Genomic DNA, 14,230 nt, shown 5'->3' with positions numbered 1-14,230 from the left:
AGTAGATTCTGAGGCAGAATAAAAGGAGAATATTTTATTTGTTGTTTAACTATTAACAAACCCCAGCCCAACCTCCATTCAGGGGATCAAGGGACACTTGCCTTGGTCCCGACGGTGTCCCTTCAATGGTATTCAAGTTTTAAGTAAATACTACAACTAGAAATCGCATCCACTCCCTCTGTTTTTCCTTCCACCCACTATTCAGTGATGAGTGAAGAAAATTTCCATACGGAGTTGAGTAGAATTACAAATAACGACTATATCATATATATCCTAAGCTTTAATTATAGTTACAGATACGAAATAAGTCTTAACCGGACAATGTACACAGCTGATTCATCGATTGTGTACAGCAAAGAAAAAACTGTCCGGATACTGGGCACCTGACATCAATACTTAGTGAATGTTTCTGGCCTCTGTTAATCCAAACAAATCGAATTTCAAGAAGAATTAATAAACTTTCTGAGAACCTGAATTCTTTAAGTATCTCCACTTTAAATATAGAACAATTTCTTTGAAAATATCACATATCACCTACCCTTCTCTGAGCAGCACTAATTTTACTGCGCAGTAAACAGCGTAAATATTAGCCTTGAAATTAAAGTTTTATCACCTGAACAGAACGGCGCCTTCTGCGACTGTTTCGTAAGCTTTAAACCCGCTAAAACTTTCATCTTAAAGCTGAAATGTTCAGCTTTCATTCGAAACACTTCGTTTACCGACAACTGAAAAGGGCGCCTCAAAAATGGAGTTTTTGTTTCAAGTGTCCGGATACTGGTACCGTCCGGATACTTGGCAACATACTGTATGTATCAAACAGTTACTGTCTTTTTGTAATAGGGAGCTTAAGCAACAGCGACGGCGACGGCTACAAAAACGTCACTTAAAAAGTGAATTCGCACCGCATCAAACTTTATCGCGCTTATTCCATCTCGTTTACTTCGTCAAATGTTAGCAAATGTTTTTGGAGTTGAATTCTAAAGGACTGTATCAAAGTTCAGGAAAAGAAAAGAAAGTTGTTGTCTTGTGTTCCCGTCCTCGACAAAACGTGAATTCAGGCACTTTCACGTTGTAGTCGGGCAATGACGGCAAAGAAATGTACAAAAAAAGCGTGATGCACGTGCAAAGTTGTTGTTTTGCTAATCAAACCTATTGCTTTTTTGCCGTTCTCGTTGCCGTCCGCGTCGTCGTTGCTTAAGCTCCCTAATGACAGCGGACGGAGGCTTTCCCAGTTTAATTTAGGTAAGGCCATGCTTTTGGTGAATAGCCCAGAAACTAAGCATTTTTTCATGCTCAACTTAAAAATTAGTGATGATTGAACAAATTCTATTTTTTGTCTTTAGATATCTTGACTCTTGTCATTTATGAGGTCATCAGTAGCGCGTAGCCATAGAAACCTCATGTCATCAATGTGGTAGCACGGAGGTTTTAGTATTAAGAACGGCATGCCATTTGTGGCTTAAAAGCCACAAATGCACTCATTATCAGACAACAATCGTGTTTTAAGTACTGTTTAAAAAAATAAGCGGGGGTGTATTATCAGGTTTAAAAACTCGAGGTGAAGCCGAGAGTGTTTACACCGACTGCGAATTTTTTGAACGTTTTCAAAATCTCTTATATAGATCAATTCATTTCTTGCACTAATATTTAGATTTGGAGTTATTTTGGTCTAAAAAATTGGACGTAAGGTTTAGAAGTGTCTTTATCAGATATAAAGACACTCACTAAACATTAATTTGTTTTGTTTTTTCGTTATGAATTATTAATGAGTTTCTGAAGTGGGACGAATCGATAGAAGGGATTTTCCCTGGTTAAGAGGAAATTAAACTGTCCATGATCAAAAGTGAAGGTGTTCTTATTACGAAGATACAATGAGTCTTTTTATCTTTTTGAATATGATTCCTGCCAACGTCAATATCGTTGCTGGAGCGTAAATAGATAGTATCTGAGAAAAAGGAGGGGTACTTTGGCCATCAAATTTCACTGGGTATTGATTGCATACGCAAAATATCAAGATACACTGTATAAAGAAAACAAAACTAAACTAACTATCAGTGGGTGTACGTACCAAGGGTTTTTTTCCTGCCATAAGCGGGAAAAATTCCTTGTACATGATAACGAGGTGATCGTACCAGGGACGGTGTTAACCGTGTATTTTTTTTGCAAATGATTCGCGCCAACACAAATATTGTTCATGGAGAATTAATAGATGGCTTCTGCGTAAACGAGGTTCCAGCTCTGGCAATCACTATAAATATTGACAAAACAGTACTGCAAGATTTAATAGGTAGTGATATTGTACCCAAGTAGAGTAAACAACTAGGCAATTTAGATGCTTCTGCAAATCCGTGATCCACAACTGATATGATGTTTTTGTCATTTTTTCTCCTGTTCTTTGTTCCGTTTTTCGTTTATGGCGTCGAGTGTTTTTTTTTTTTTTGCAAATGATTCGTTGCAACACCAATATAGTTCGTGGAGAATTAATAGATGGCTTCTGCGTAAACAACTTGCTCTGGCAGTCACTAAATATTCAATTGACAAAATTGTACGGCAAGTTTTAATACTGATGATATTGTACCCAAGATATCAAGATATAAAGGGAACAAGTAAACCATTCGGCAATTCAGATGCTTCTTCAAATTCATGATTCACAACTTTTATGATGTATTTGTCATTTTTTCTCCTCAACTTTGTTTTCTGTTTCGTTAATGGTGTGACAAATTCGTCTGTGAGTTCAATTAATAGGGACCCCTGTAGCTACTGCAACGTTCAGTTGACTTGCCAGTGCACGGACCTAGGCAAAGCCGTGGACTCTTTAAAAGTAAAGGTAGAGAAGTTTTCTGGATTGAACAACAGTACTCTAGGGAGTTGTGGTGCAATAAAGTCCGTAGAGGCAAAAGTGGAGAGTCTAATTAAACAGAACAACAAAAGTTCAGGGGTAGGCGATGCCGTAAAGACCTTAGAAGCAAAGGTGGAGAGTCTTTTTGCGCTAACCAACAAGACTTTTGGCATCAGCGATGTGGTCAAGTCTTTGGAGGCGAAGGTGGAGAGCCTTACAGGACTAAACAACAAAACTTCTGGCGTCAGCGACGCTGTACAATCCTTGGAGGGAAAGGTTGAGAGTCTGTTTGGTCTGATTAACAGAAGTTTCATTCCACAAACGGCTCAGAAACCAGCAGGTAATCTAAAAGATAATTACAAATATTTAAGCGTCATAAAAAAAATCTCATTCAGTTTAATTAGTTTTCATCTTACTCCCTTGTATATCCTTTCTTAACATACTGTAATATCGCCTGGTCCTCCACCTACTGTTCCAACCTAAACTGTATTTACCTTTTGCATAAGCGTCTAGTGCGGCTCATAACAAAAGCTCACTATCTAGCAAATACCGCCCCTTTATTTAGCCAGCTTAAAGTCCTTGACATATTTGGTATTAATTCATTTTCTGTCGCTACCTTTATGTATTCTTATCACCATAATCTTTTGCCTAGTAGCTTTCATGACTTGTTCTTAAGTAGTAATCAAGTCCATCAATAGGAAACTCGACTAGCCTCTCAGTATAGACCTCATTTTTGTAGAACAAATATAAAGCAATTCAGTATCCTTTACCGAGGACCTAAAACCTGGAATTCGTTGCTTGTTACACTAATTAGCTCTCCTTCTATATTTGTTTTTAAAAAAAAAATTTAAAGAATTATCTCACTGACAGCCGATCTGTCGTTAGTTTTCTGATCTTGTTCACTCTGCAATCAGCCATGAATTTAGTTCACTAGGTAGTTGAAGGAAGCCTATCAATATAAGCTTCAAGCTTCGTTAGGCTTCCTTGTCACATTAAATTTATATTAACAACTTTTATTCATGTTGTATAAGGTTTTGTGAGTGACTAAATAAATAAATAAATAATAAATCTTATTATTCTCATGTCATCCTCAACTACTTTTAACTTCTGGTCTTGCACTGTTTTGCAACACTGCATTCTGGTATTTAGTCAAAACTGTAGAATCCCATGCTTACTAGATACTCCTTTGGTCGAAAAATTTAAATGATTCCCTTTATTAGGGATCGAATTTTGAAAAGTTGATACGGAATAAATGTACTCTGTGGAACATAAAATAAGAGTGGTTGTCAGAGAAAACCGGGCAAAATGTTAAAAATGTCAACGGAAGGGGGTCAACAGAATAAGTTCATACTAGCATCATAGATAGGTCTGGTGGAGTAATGGACAAATATACCAAATATAGGTTCTTCACAGCCCTTGTATTAGAGATACGAGCGTCACTTTATTCGACCACCTCGGACGCCATTTTTATAAGCAAATTATCATCATTTTCTGAAACTCCACAGAACCCGCAAAATTTAACGAGCGAAGTTTATTTTTGCATGCGATAGAACACATCACAGAACTACTTTCTAAAACCGTAAATTTGTTAAGTAGCCACGGACAAGACTAAAATTTTCTTATTTTATCTGACCTAAACTCAGTGTCTGCAAACGAGCAAAAATCGGGCATTTTTGAATTGATTTACAGCGCACAACTAAAACGACAGAACAACTCTGACAGCCAAATTGCAGTCTGCTATCATCCATGTAACCAAAACATTAATAATCATTTTGGGCCATTGAAACAGGAAGAAATTAGAAAACTCACATTTTATTATAGTTTCCTATCTTTTTCTTGCAAACAGGCCGATCGCTTCGTGTTTGTTTTAAGTCCTCTTCGTGAATTTTCTTTCATATTTCGCTGTAAAGTATGTTCAACAGCTGAAGGAAATATCAAAGAGCTCGAAATACTGCCTAGGTTACATTTTGAAAGGGAAAAAAGTGCTGAACGACGAAACTAGAAAATAACAAAGCGACGCCATCTTGAAAATGCAGCACTCAGGAGGGACTGGCACTAGTAGCTGCCTTGTCCACAAGATGATAAATTACCAAATGGCTAAAAAACAAAAAAAGAAACAAACCGGCTTATCAGCGACCTAGTACAGTCCTATTTCTTCTTCAATTACTACTTTTAGTTAAATTTACCTTGTTTTGTGTTGTCGATTTTTTATGGCGGAGTGATGTGTGCTGAACAGGTGACCAATTGGCATTACTTTATTCAGTCTTCATTTGCTCTTCATTCACTTCATTTTGAGTTATCCCGTATAAGTCTTAGCGTTTCTTTGGACTCTTTAATATATTATCTATTTTTGCGTCAGTCTTCAATCACCGTCTCCTGTTCATGATCTCCTGATGCACTTTTCATAGTCCGGAAGACTTCGCCCGAAAAACTACTAGCAGAGCTTGGGGGAAGTGATTGACTAGTCATAAGCTTCATGGGTGGGGAGGCTGAGTAGTTGTTCCTTGGACTTGGCTGTCTAGAGACTCAGTACAGGCACCTTGTAACAATTAAGGGTCAGGTCCGTAATCTGACTAACTGTCAGTCACTAAAAATTTATCGATGTACGTTTGAGCAACTTGTTGATCTGAGTGAGTTTTAATTTCATTGAGCTTAAGTAATTTGTATTTATAACTTTTCAAAAGAGATTGAGCGGTTTTCTATGTAATAAAAGTGAACTTATCCAGTAATTTGCAGTGACACCTAAATCTGTGGAAAATTGTAAATACATATATTCCATTTACATCTGTAACTCAATGCGATATTCTAATTCCATGGTCTAATTCCTGCGAATTTCATGGAACTCCATGGAGATCAATGGAATTGGATGCAGTAGTTTCCATGGAATTTCGTGGAACTTTTCCATTGAATTCCATTGAGATTGATGCCCTTATCCCCCATGGAATGCCATGGAAATTTTTTCCACGGAAATCGATGGAATTCCATGGAGGTATTTCTTACGGTATGTACCAAGTTATTTAACGGGGCTGTGTCTCGCTATTTTCTACCTTTTTAAAAAGCTAAAGCGTGTTTTCGAATCAACTGAATCCCAAGAATAAGACTATGTTTAGGCATTAAAACCGTTTCCTGTCGTCTGTTAATATGGATGATTGAAACTTGAAAAAATGGCCAGCCTTTTCAATGCAAAAATTACCAAAAAATAATTATGGCTAGTGCTGTCTGATAAGTTTTGTTTGGGAATTCTCCATAACTCTAAAGGAGCATTTTGTATAAGTGTATAGGCACTAAGTAATGACTTCAGCACTTAATATTCCTAAAAACAGCAATATCCTCGAGACAAACCCCCTTTAACACCAGGATAAATTAACTACTGTATGATTAAAACGCCCGATCACTGTTGTGGGAAGTCAAATCTCTTTTTTTTTTCCATGAGCTTGACGTGGCGAGTGTTTCACCTTTTCCAAAACGAAACGTGTTATTATTCTCTTGTCTTAAAGCGTCAGCGTGTCCAAATATGGCAATCCTGACAGGGACCTCAGGCATCATCACAAGTCCTTCTTACCCGAGAAATTATGGTAATAACCACAATTGCACATGGAAAATCACGGCAAGTACAGGAAATCGGGTCAAGTTGGTCATTCAAGACATGGACATAGAAAGTGGGACTAACTGTCCCTACGACTATATACTAATTCAAAATGCTGTCATATATGGCAGTGGTGTGCTCCCTGGGCGTTTATGTGGTTCACTCACCAACAATTCGACTTTTTCTTCTTACCACGAAACCTTGATCGTATGTTTTGTTACTGATGGTTCTCTAACCGCCCGTGGATTTAAAGCAAGATACACTGTTATTCCTGGTAAGTAGAAAGAATTACGTTTTGCAGTGTTCTGCGCTTTATCCAGTATAGTATGTTGCGCGGTATCCCGGCACAATCAGGCTTGTAAACACTGTAAATTCTTGTTTGACCATAGACGATTTCTGAATTTTGTCCTCCGAGGTAGTCCTTTACATTTCTCTTGAAAGATTTCCACTATGCTCAATTAAGCATATTTAAAATCAGGGGCATAGCCAGCCATTTTTTTTATTTAAGCCCGATTTGAAGAGGTCCTGGGAAAGCGAGGAAGGAGAGATTCATTCATTCAGGCGCTCATTCGTTCGTTCGTCCGTCTCTCCCTCCCTCCCTCCCTCCCTCCCTCCATCCATCCATCCATCCATCCATCCATCCATCCATCCATCCATCCATCCATCCATCCATCCATCCATCCATCCATCCATCCATCCATCCATCCATCCATCCATCCATCCATCCATCCATCCATCCATCTATCCATCCATCCATCTATTCATTCAGAGAGTTGTAAAACTTTGGAACTTGAATGTAAACGGTGCTGGTATTGGTTCTGCAAAAAAAACAAAAAAACAAAAAAAACAAAACAAAAAAAAACAGATTGAGCACTCCTAGTATTATGTATTTGGTTGTTCATTGAAAAAACGTTATTGAATTTTGAAAAGAGTGAAAACATAAAAGACCTCATTAAAACAAGTGGATTTTTTGACAATTTCAAGAGCTTTTGCTCCTTGAAGATCGGGTCAGTATGGGCTTCGTACCTAGATTTTCTTACTTATTGCCTATGATGTGTTGAGGACTTAGTAGAAAGCCAAGTTATCGCCTAAGCCATAAACAGTTTTTAGGGGGAACATGAAGAACAGCGGGTCATCTTTGCTCAAAAATGTTGTGTCAAATGAATAATTAGCAGTGATTCGTCAACGAACGGGTTCTTTTAGTTAAAAAAAACAAAAAAACAAAAACAAAAAAACGTGTCACAGTCACACCTTGAAAAACAGTTTTTGAATTCTTTATAAAGAACTCTGTTACACTCAAGTAAAAATGTAACCTGAGCAGTATTTCGAGCTTTTTGATATTTCCTCCAGCTGCTGAACATACTTTACAGCGAAATATGAAAGAAAATTCACGAAGAGGACTTAAAACAAACACGAAGGGATCGGCCTATTTACAAGAAAAAGCTTGGAAACTATAACAAATGTGAGCTTTCTAATTTCTTCCTGTTTCAATGGCCCAAAATGATTATTAGTGTTTTAGTTACATGGATGATAGTAGACTGCAATTTGGCTGTCAGAGTTGTTCTGTCGTTTTAATTGTGCGCTGTAAATCAATTCAAAAATGCCCGATTTTTGCTCGTTTGCACACAGAGTTTAGGTCAGATAAAATAAGAAAATTTTAGTCTTGTCCGTGGCTACTTAACAAGTCTTACGGTTTTAGAAAGTAGTTCTGTGATGTGTTGTATCGCATACAAAAAATAAACTTCGCTCGTTAAATTTTGCGGGTTCTGTGGAGTTTCAGAAAATGGTGATAATTTGCTTATAAAAATGGCGTCCGAGTGGTCGAATAAAGTGATGCTCGTATCTCTAATACAAGGGCAGTGAAGAACCTGTGTTTGGTATATTTGTCCAATAGCCAACCAGAACTATCTATGATGTTAGTATGAACTTATTCTGTTGGCCCCCTTCCGTTGACATTTTAAAAATTTTGACCGGTTTTCTATGGCAACCACTCTTAAGAGAAATGTTAGGGTTTGTGAGGGGTAAATTTGGTCGTCCACAGAAATTGGGAGTGTTAACATCATATATTTTCAGTGGCCGCTAAATAAAGAGTAGAAGTTACTGAATAAAATATCCTTTTAAATGGCAGTCCTCCAAAAGTGACACACTCTTGATATTATTTATTTAAGACAATTTACGACAGAAACATTAGATAGGCTGACATTTTACGACACGAGAGTGTTGCTACGGAGTTTTCGGCTTAAGTACCAAATTTTCGCTGAATTATTCCTCCTAAATGAACCTAATAAAAATTGTTTTCTACGTAAAATCAACAAAATGGAAAAACTGAAAATAGAATGCAAAGCGTTACCAAACAGTCACGTAAAGTCACTGTACATCTAAAGTTAGCCATTGTTAAAAGGGCACTAATGACGAGCCTAACTTGTATAGTCTGGGATAGCGCAGACTTAATGCAATTTGGATTTCTTTTTTTTTTCTTTTTTCTTTCTTTCTTTCTTTTTTTGTTTGTTTGTTTGTTTGTTTTTTTAATAATCCAATCTCAAGCAGCATTTGTAAACTTCCTATAGGTAGCGAGATTTACAATTGTAAATTCAACAACATAAATAAAGTTTCCATTAGTATCATTATTATCATTATCATTATTATTATTATTACTATATAATGCAGTATTACATGCCTGAGTGCTCATACTATTGATGAAATAACACAGGAGATGGGCGTCTCACTTGTGCGAGTCCTGGAAAAAATGTTTCCTCGCCCTATTCTTCTTCGCGCCGGTAAAATTTTCCATGAACTCTCACAAGTGAGTTGTTTGCAGGCTAGACCGTAACCAGCCCCACCGCCGTTAAATCGTTTTTTTTTTTTTAATTTAAACTTTTGAATTGTTTAAAATATCACTGCTTTACGGTAGAAAAAGAAAATGGTTTCCATTACCGGTATTTTAAATTTTCGAACTTAAAAAAAAAATGCCTTAGTTGAAACACAAGAAAGGTTTATTGTTTATTACACCAATATGGCCGCCTTGACGCTGAGGAGGAAATAATCTATGGTGTGGCTATTAAAATAGGACCTCTTTGGCAATAATTTAACATGGTACCAGTATGTTTTTCAGCTTTTGGAAGTAAAGTTTGGAAATGTGTTTGAATTTTGACTTTTGTCACATTTGGCAGTGGAAGGGTAAATGACAGTTGTAGCGAAGACGGTATGACGTTATTAGCTAACGTATTCTTTGTTTGCCCTTCAGATCGCTGGCAGAAGCTTAATCGCTCTCCAGTGTGTTTTGGCGCCAAAGGTGACCAGTTTGGAAACTTCAGCGCTCCAGCTGGAAGGTTAGCTGCCATAAAGCTGGTTTATCTGTACGGTTATGTATCCTGCAGCACTAATGTGTCTTCTTATTGGTCTTACTGGGGCTGCGGTGTCGATCCAAGGAACGCGAAAAACACTCATCGACAAGTCAACGTTGTCATAACAAACTCAAGCAATCACATTCTACTGCCACCGAATCAGCTCATCAGCGATGTAACCATGAAGTGGTACACGATTCCTGGATATAACTCCCTCTCACCCGAGCTTGTTCTGTCAGTTTTCTTGAATCCTATTAGCTTGTCTTCCAATCAAGTGTTACGTCTGTGGTACGGTGAAGATCTGGCGAATCACAAAGAGGAAGACAACGGGGGAAGAGTTTGCGCTGATGTTTATTCTACCTACGATTGAAAGGATTCAATGCTTTTACAGAACTTATATACAATATAAAAAGAATTTAAATATCAGTTTTGCTAAGTAACGTTTAATGAAATAAACTTCTACTTAGAGTGCTTCGTTAGTCTAGTGTAATAGTTCACATGCACATAATTATGTCTTACACTAACTTATTAAACATGGTGTTAAAGTAAGGTTTTTATTTCAAGATCTTCTACTAGGCTTGCCCAATAAAATGATTATTTCGAAGGAAGCTAGTTATTTCCTGCCTTAGCTGAATTCCGTCCCTCCGCAAGAAACTAGGCTAATACATTTACATGTTTATTATAACCTTGATGAAATAATCATCAGACTGATGTTTACAACAAATACAAACAACAGCGAAAAGTCAAAACAAAACAAAACAAAACCAAAAAAATAAAACAAAGAGACAAAAACAAACAAACAAAAAAAAACTACAAATTAAAACAAAAACATATGTTACATCGGAAAAAAAAAAACATTGTTTTAATGTTGAAAAGATCCATAGTAGAAAAACTCATTATTTAGTCGGGTTAGGAACTGAAAAATGGAAAAAGTAAAAATATATCACAACGTACTTTTGCTACTTTTATTTGCATTGGTGTGATCAAGGCAAAGTTTCTTAGTCAATGGGTCAGTCTAGATCTCTCCATTGTAGAATCTCTGTAACCTCTGCAGTAAATAGCCCACGTTCGATATATTAAAATTTTAATATGACTCAGAGGCGTTAGGCTCAAAATTGCACATTTTCACGACTCCATTGTCTTGCAAGTCCCAAAAGAGACTTGAGCATAAAGAAAGCCAAACCAGATATAGAAAAATGACCAGAAAGCCTCATGGTCATGTTAGAATTTTAATATATCGAACGTGGGCTTATTACAACAAGCGTAGACTGGCTCTCTGATTTTGGCGTCCGTTTTGAAAATCAACGGTTCTGTTTAATGCCTGCTTCTTTTGGAGTTTGAGGTCTGCTGAAAAGTGTTATCAGCTTCTCCAAAAACACAAGAGTAAATTCTAAAACTAACTACCATGAACTAGGAGCCTTCGGCGACCCATTGCTTTTGCACGTGAAATTATTTCTTGTCGCAAAGCACTTGACTGAGTCGAGCCGCATGCATAATTTGAAAGTTTTAACAATACAGCACAGAATAATTGCATTGCCCATGGACGATCATTTGAACTACACAATTACAATCAAGGCTTCGACACTCATAGTTTTGGTGGAAGAATGAATAATATGAGGTAAGCTGCCCTGGTTCCCTTTTCCCTCTTAAATGCAAAGCATGTCAACCACATCATTTTGCAAATAAATTATTTAAGTGGACAGTGTAACCAGCGGTAAAGCTCAAAAGTAAACATTCTTAAAACAATATTTCATTAAATTTCTTATGTACTGTCGTGTATTATCAGGTTTAAAAACTTAGAAAATGTGTGACCCCATTCTAGTAATTCTATTGAAAATGCGACCCCATTATAGTCAATCCAGTCGTGAAAATGCGACTCCATCCAGCGGCATATCCCATTAGCCTCTTATAAGGAAGTAACCCCCCTCCCCCGGGGGAAGTAGTCCTCAATTTTTGAATTTTTGAATATTTCCATATGAAGGTTTCCCTGGGTAGAAAAGCGTGGTAAATTCAAGGGTTTTGCCTTTGAATTTGATGTTGTGCTCAAGACATTCCGGCCAAAGTACAACATTTTCCAAAACAATGACGTTACTCCAATAATTAATAACAACATGAAGAATGTTCAATCGACATGAAATACACAAAGTATACATCACATAGGGTATTTCCAGAGAAACTGAGTATTAAGGGCTAAAATTCGATTCAAAAATTATAACAAAACTATGAAGTAATTTTCACGTGATATTTATTCCGATCTCCAAAAATAATGTACACTCTGTGTGCAATCCATATATCATAATGGATCTACAGAAAAGATCAAGCCATTTAAGTAATAGGAGCTTGGTTCAAAGGTGGAATTTGTGCCTAATACATAAACCTTAGCTAATACTAATGGATGTTTTCAGCTATCTTTGCTACCCAGGAAAGTTTGAGAATTTAATCTATCTACGACTTTTGAATCAATCGATGTTTTCGTGAAAGTATGTAGGGAAAGAGCTCGTTTTTGCCGTGATGCATATTCTTTCCTTTTATCAAAATCACGCAAGTCTACCTGTCTCTTATGGTCTGAAGAATGTTTAAGGGACATTTGTTAATTAATAAAAGAGTGAATGATAAGTAGCCGAACTGTTTGCTTAAATAAAGTCTTGTCTTCATGCAAAAATTCCTCTTTAGATTTTGTAAAACGCGTTGCACAGCAGAAGGGAAGAACCCAGTGTACATAACCAGCATAGAACAGTCTAAAGGAAAACGCGAATTATAAGGGCTGATATTCGATTAAGAGCTAAAACAAATGTGACGTCATTCTCACGTGACATTCATTTCGATTCCGTCCATAACTGGCCAAGCTGTTTAATCTAACGAATGGAAGGTATGCCTACAAAAATACGGGCCAGCCATCTTAAATAATCCTAGGCCAAAAGAACACCATCACAGTTTACCAGAACAAAATATCAAAAGAATTTATGCGGACAATTCATTGTCTTTAATTCAAAAATAGGGATGACTATTAAATCTATGAGTGCATTACATGATCTAGTACTATGTTTGGCAGAAATGATTAGTTATATGCCAGATTTGGTTGTTTCTTGACTACAGCTAACTCCTAAACTTTCTGAATTCTTGTCTCTAAACGGGAATAATTCTTGAAACGCTACAGTACAGTACTTTCCTTTTCTCTGCAATGTTGAGATGTGATTGCAAAGATGCGTGACTACAACAACAATGTAAAAGGAAGAGGGGAGGGAACATAGGAGAGCGAACTTTTCCAAAGTGTTTCAAGGGTTTTATCTGATATTGTAACTAGACGGTTTTATTACATTTATTCAAAGAGTAAAATTAAGCTTACTAAGGACACAGTTGATAAAGCGTTGTTCGCAATAGGGAGCACAATAATAGTAACGACAAGAAAAAAAAAACTACAACAAAAATAAATAAATGTCAGTTAGTCTAACAGCACTAACGTTTGTCTATATTAAGCGAGTTGGGTTTAGGGTCAATACAAGGGGTTTTCCTGAGTTAAAAACAAAGCAGAGTTCATGATCACATGGTGTTTGTATTAGCGCGTTTTAATAAGTGTTTTTCCTTTTTGTGTATGATTCTGACCAATGTCGATATCGTTCCTGGAGTGTAAATAGATAACTTCTGAGTAAAGAAGGGTTTCATTGGGTATTGATATTCTACCCAAGATTTATAGGGAAAACGAGAAAACGAGTCAGCACTCATTAGTAATTTGGAGGTTTCTTTAAAACTTAATTGCTGAGAGGCTGCCCTAAACACACAGGTTTGACATTTTGATGTGAGAGTCTCCAAGTGTTTTTCACTACCATGTGGATGTACAGTTACAGTGGTATAGTACCACGGAAGAGCATATAAATACCTTTTGCCTGAACTGACCTTGACGCTTCATGTTTATTGATCACCTGATGAACAACCACATTTTTTATATTCTTACGACCAAAAAGTAGTATTTCGATATTTGGAACAGAAACTCTGAAACCAGAATAAGACTTTAATTAATCTACACTATCCCACTGTAATGGTGGATCGATCATATTACAATTTTAGGGTGGCCTGTTTAGCAGGGCTTGAACGGAAAATCAATTAAATCTTTGATGGGAGGCCGTAGGTTCAAACCCCGGCCGGACCAACGTAAACACTCAAGGTCTTTAGATAACTGAGGAGAAGTGCTGCCTTTGTAATAACATCTGCAAACGGTTAGACTTTCTAGTCTTCTCGGATGAGGACGATAAACCGTAGGCCCGTCTCACAAGCCCTTACACATGTAATATTATCCGTGGACGGTTGAAGAACCTATACACTCTTTGTAGAGAGTAGGGCATGTAGTGCCCGGTGTAGTGGTCTATCTAGCTCGCTTTCACACTCACGTATCAATCAATCAATCAATCTTTATTTCACTCTACAAACTGTGTCACTTACATAGGTACATTTTCACAACAGAAT

At 37.0% G+C, this 14,230-nt stretch overlaps 1 protein-coding gene across 1 annotated transcript; it reads left to right on the top strand.

Moving 5' to 3' along the window:
* Positions 1-2,289: 2,289 nt before the first annotated feature.
* On the top strand, positions 2,290-10,609 carry LOC140923133 (uncharacterized). Its single transcript, XM_073373205.1, has 3 exons — positions 2,290-3,179; positions 6,337-6,699; positions 9,670-10,609. The coding sequence occupies exons 1-3, from the start codon at positions 2,660-2,662 to the stop codon at positions 10,137-10,139; spliced, it is 1,353 nt and encodes a 450-aa protein (XP_073229306.1). The 5' UTR covers positions 2,290-2,659; the 3' UTR covers positions 10,140-10,609.
* Positions 10,610-14,230: the final 3,621 nt, after the last annotated feature.

The sequence above is a fragment of the Porites lutea genome, chromosome 13 (assembly GCF_958299795.1).
Source record: "Porites lutea chromosome 13, jaPorLute2.1, whole genome shotgun sequence".
Classification (NCBI taxonomy): domain Eukaryota; kingdom Metazoa; phylum Cnidaria; class Anthozoa; order Scleractinia; family Poritidae; genus Porites; species Porites lutea.
Note: the sequence above shows the minus strand (reverse complement) of the source record. Positions and strands in the feature narration are given on the sequence as shown.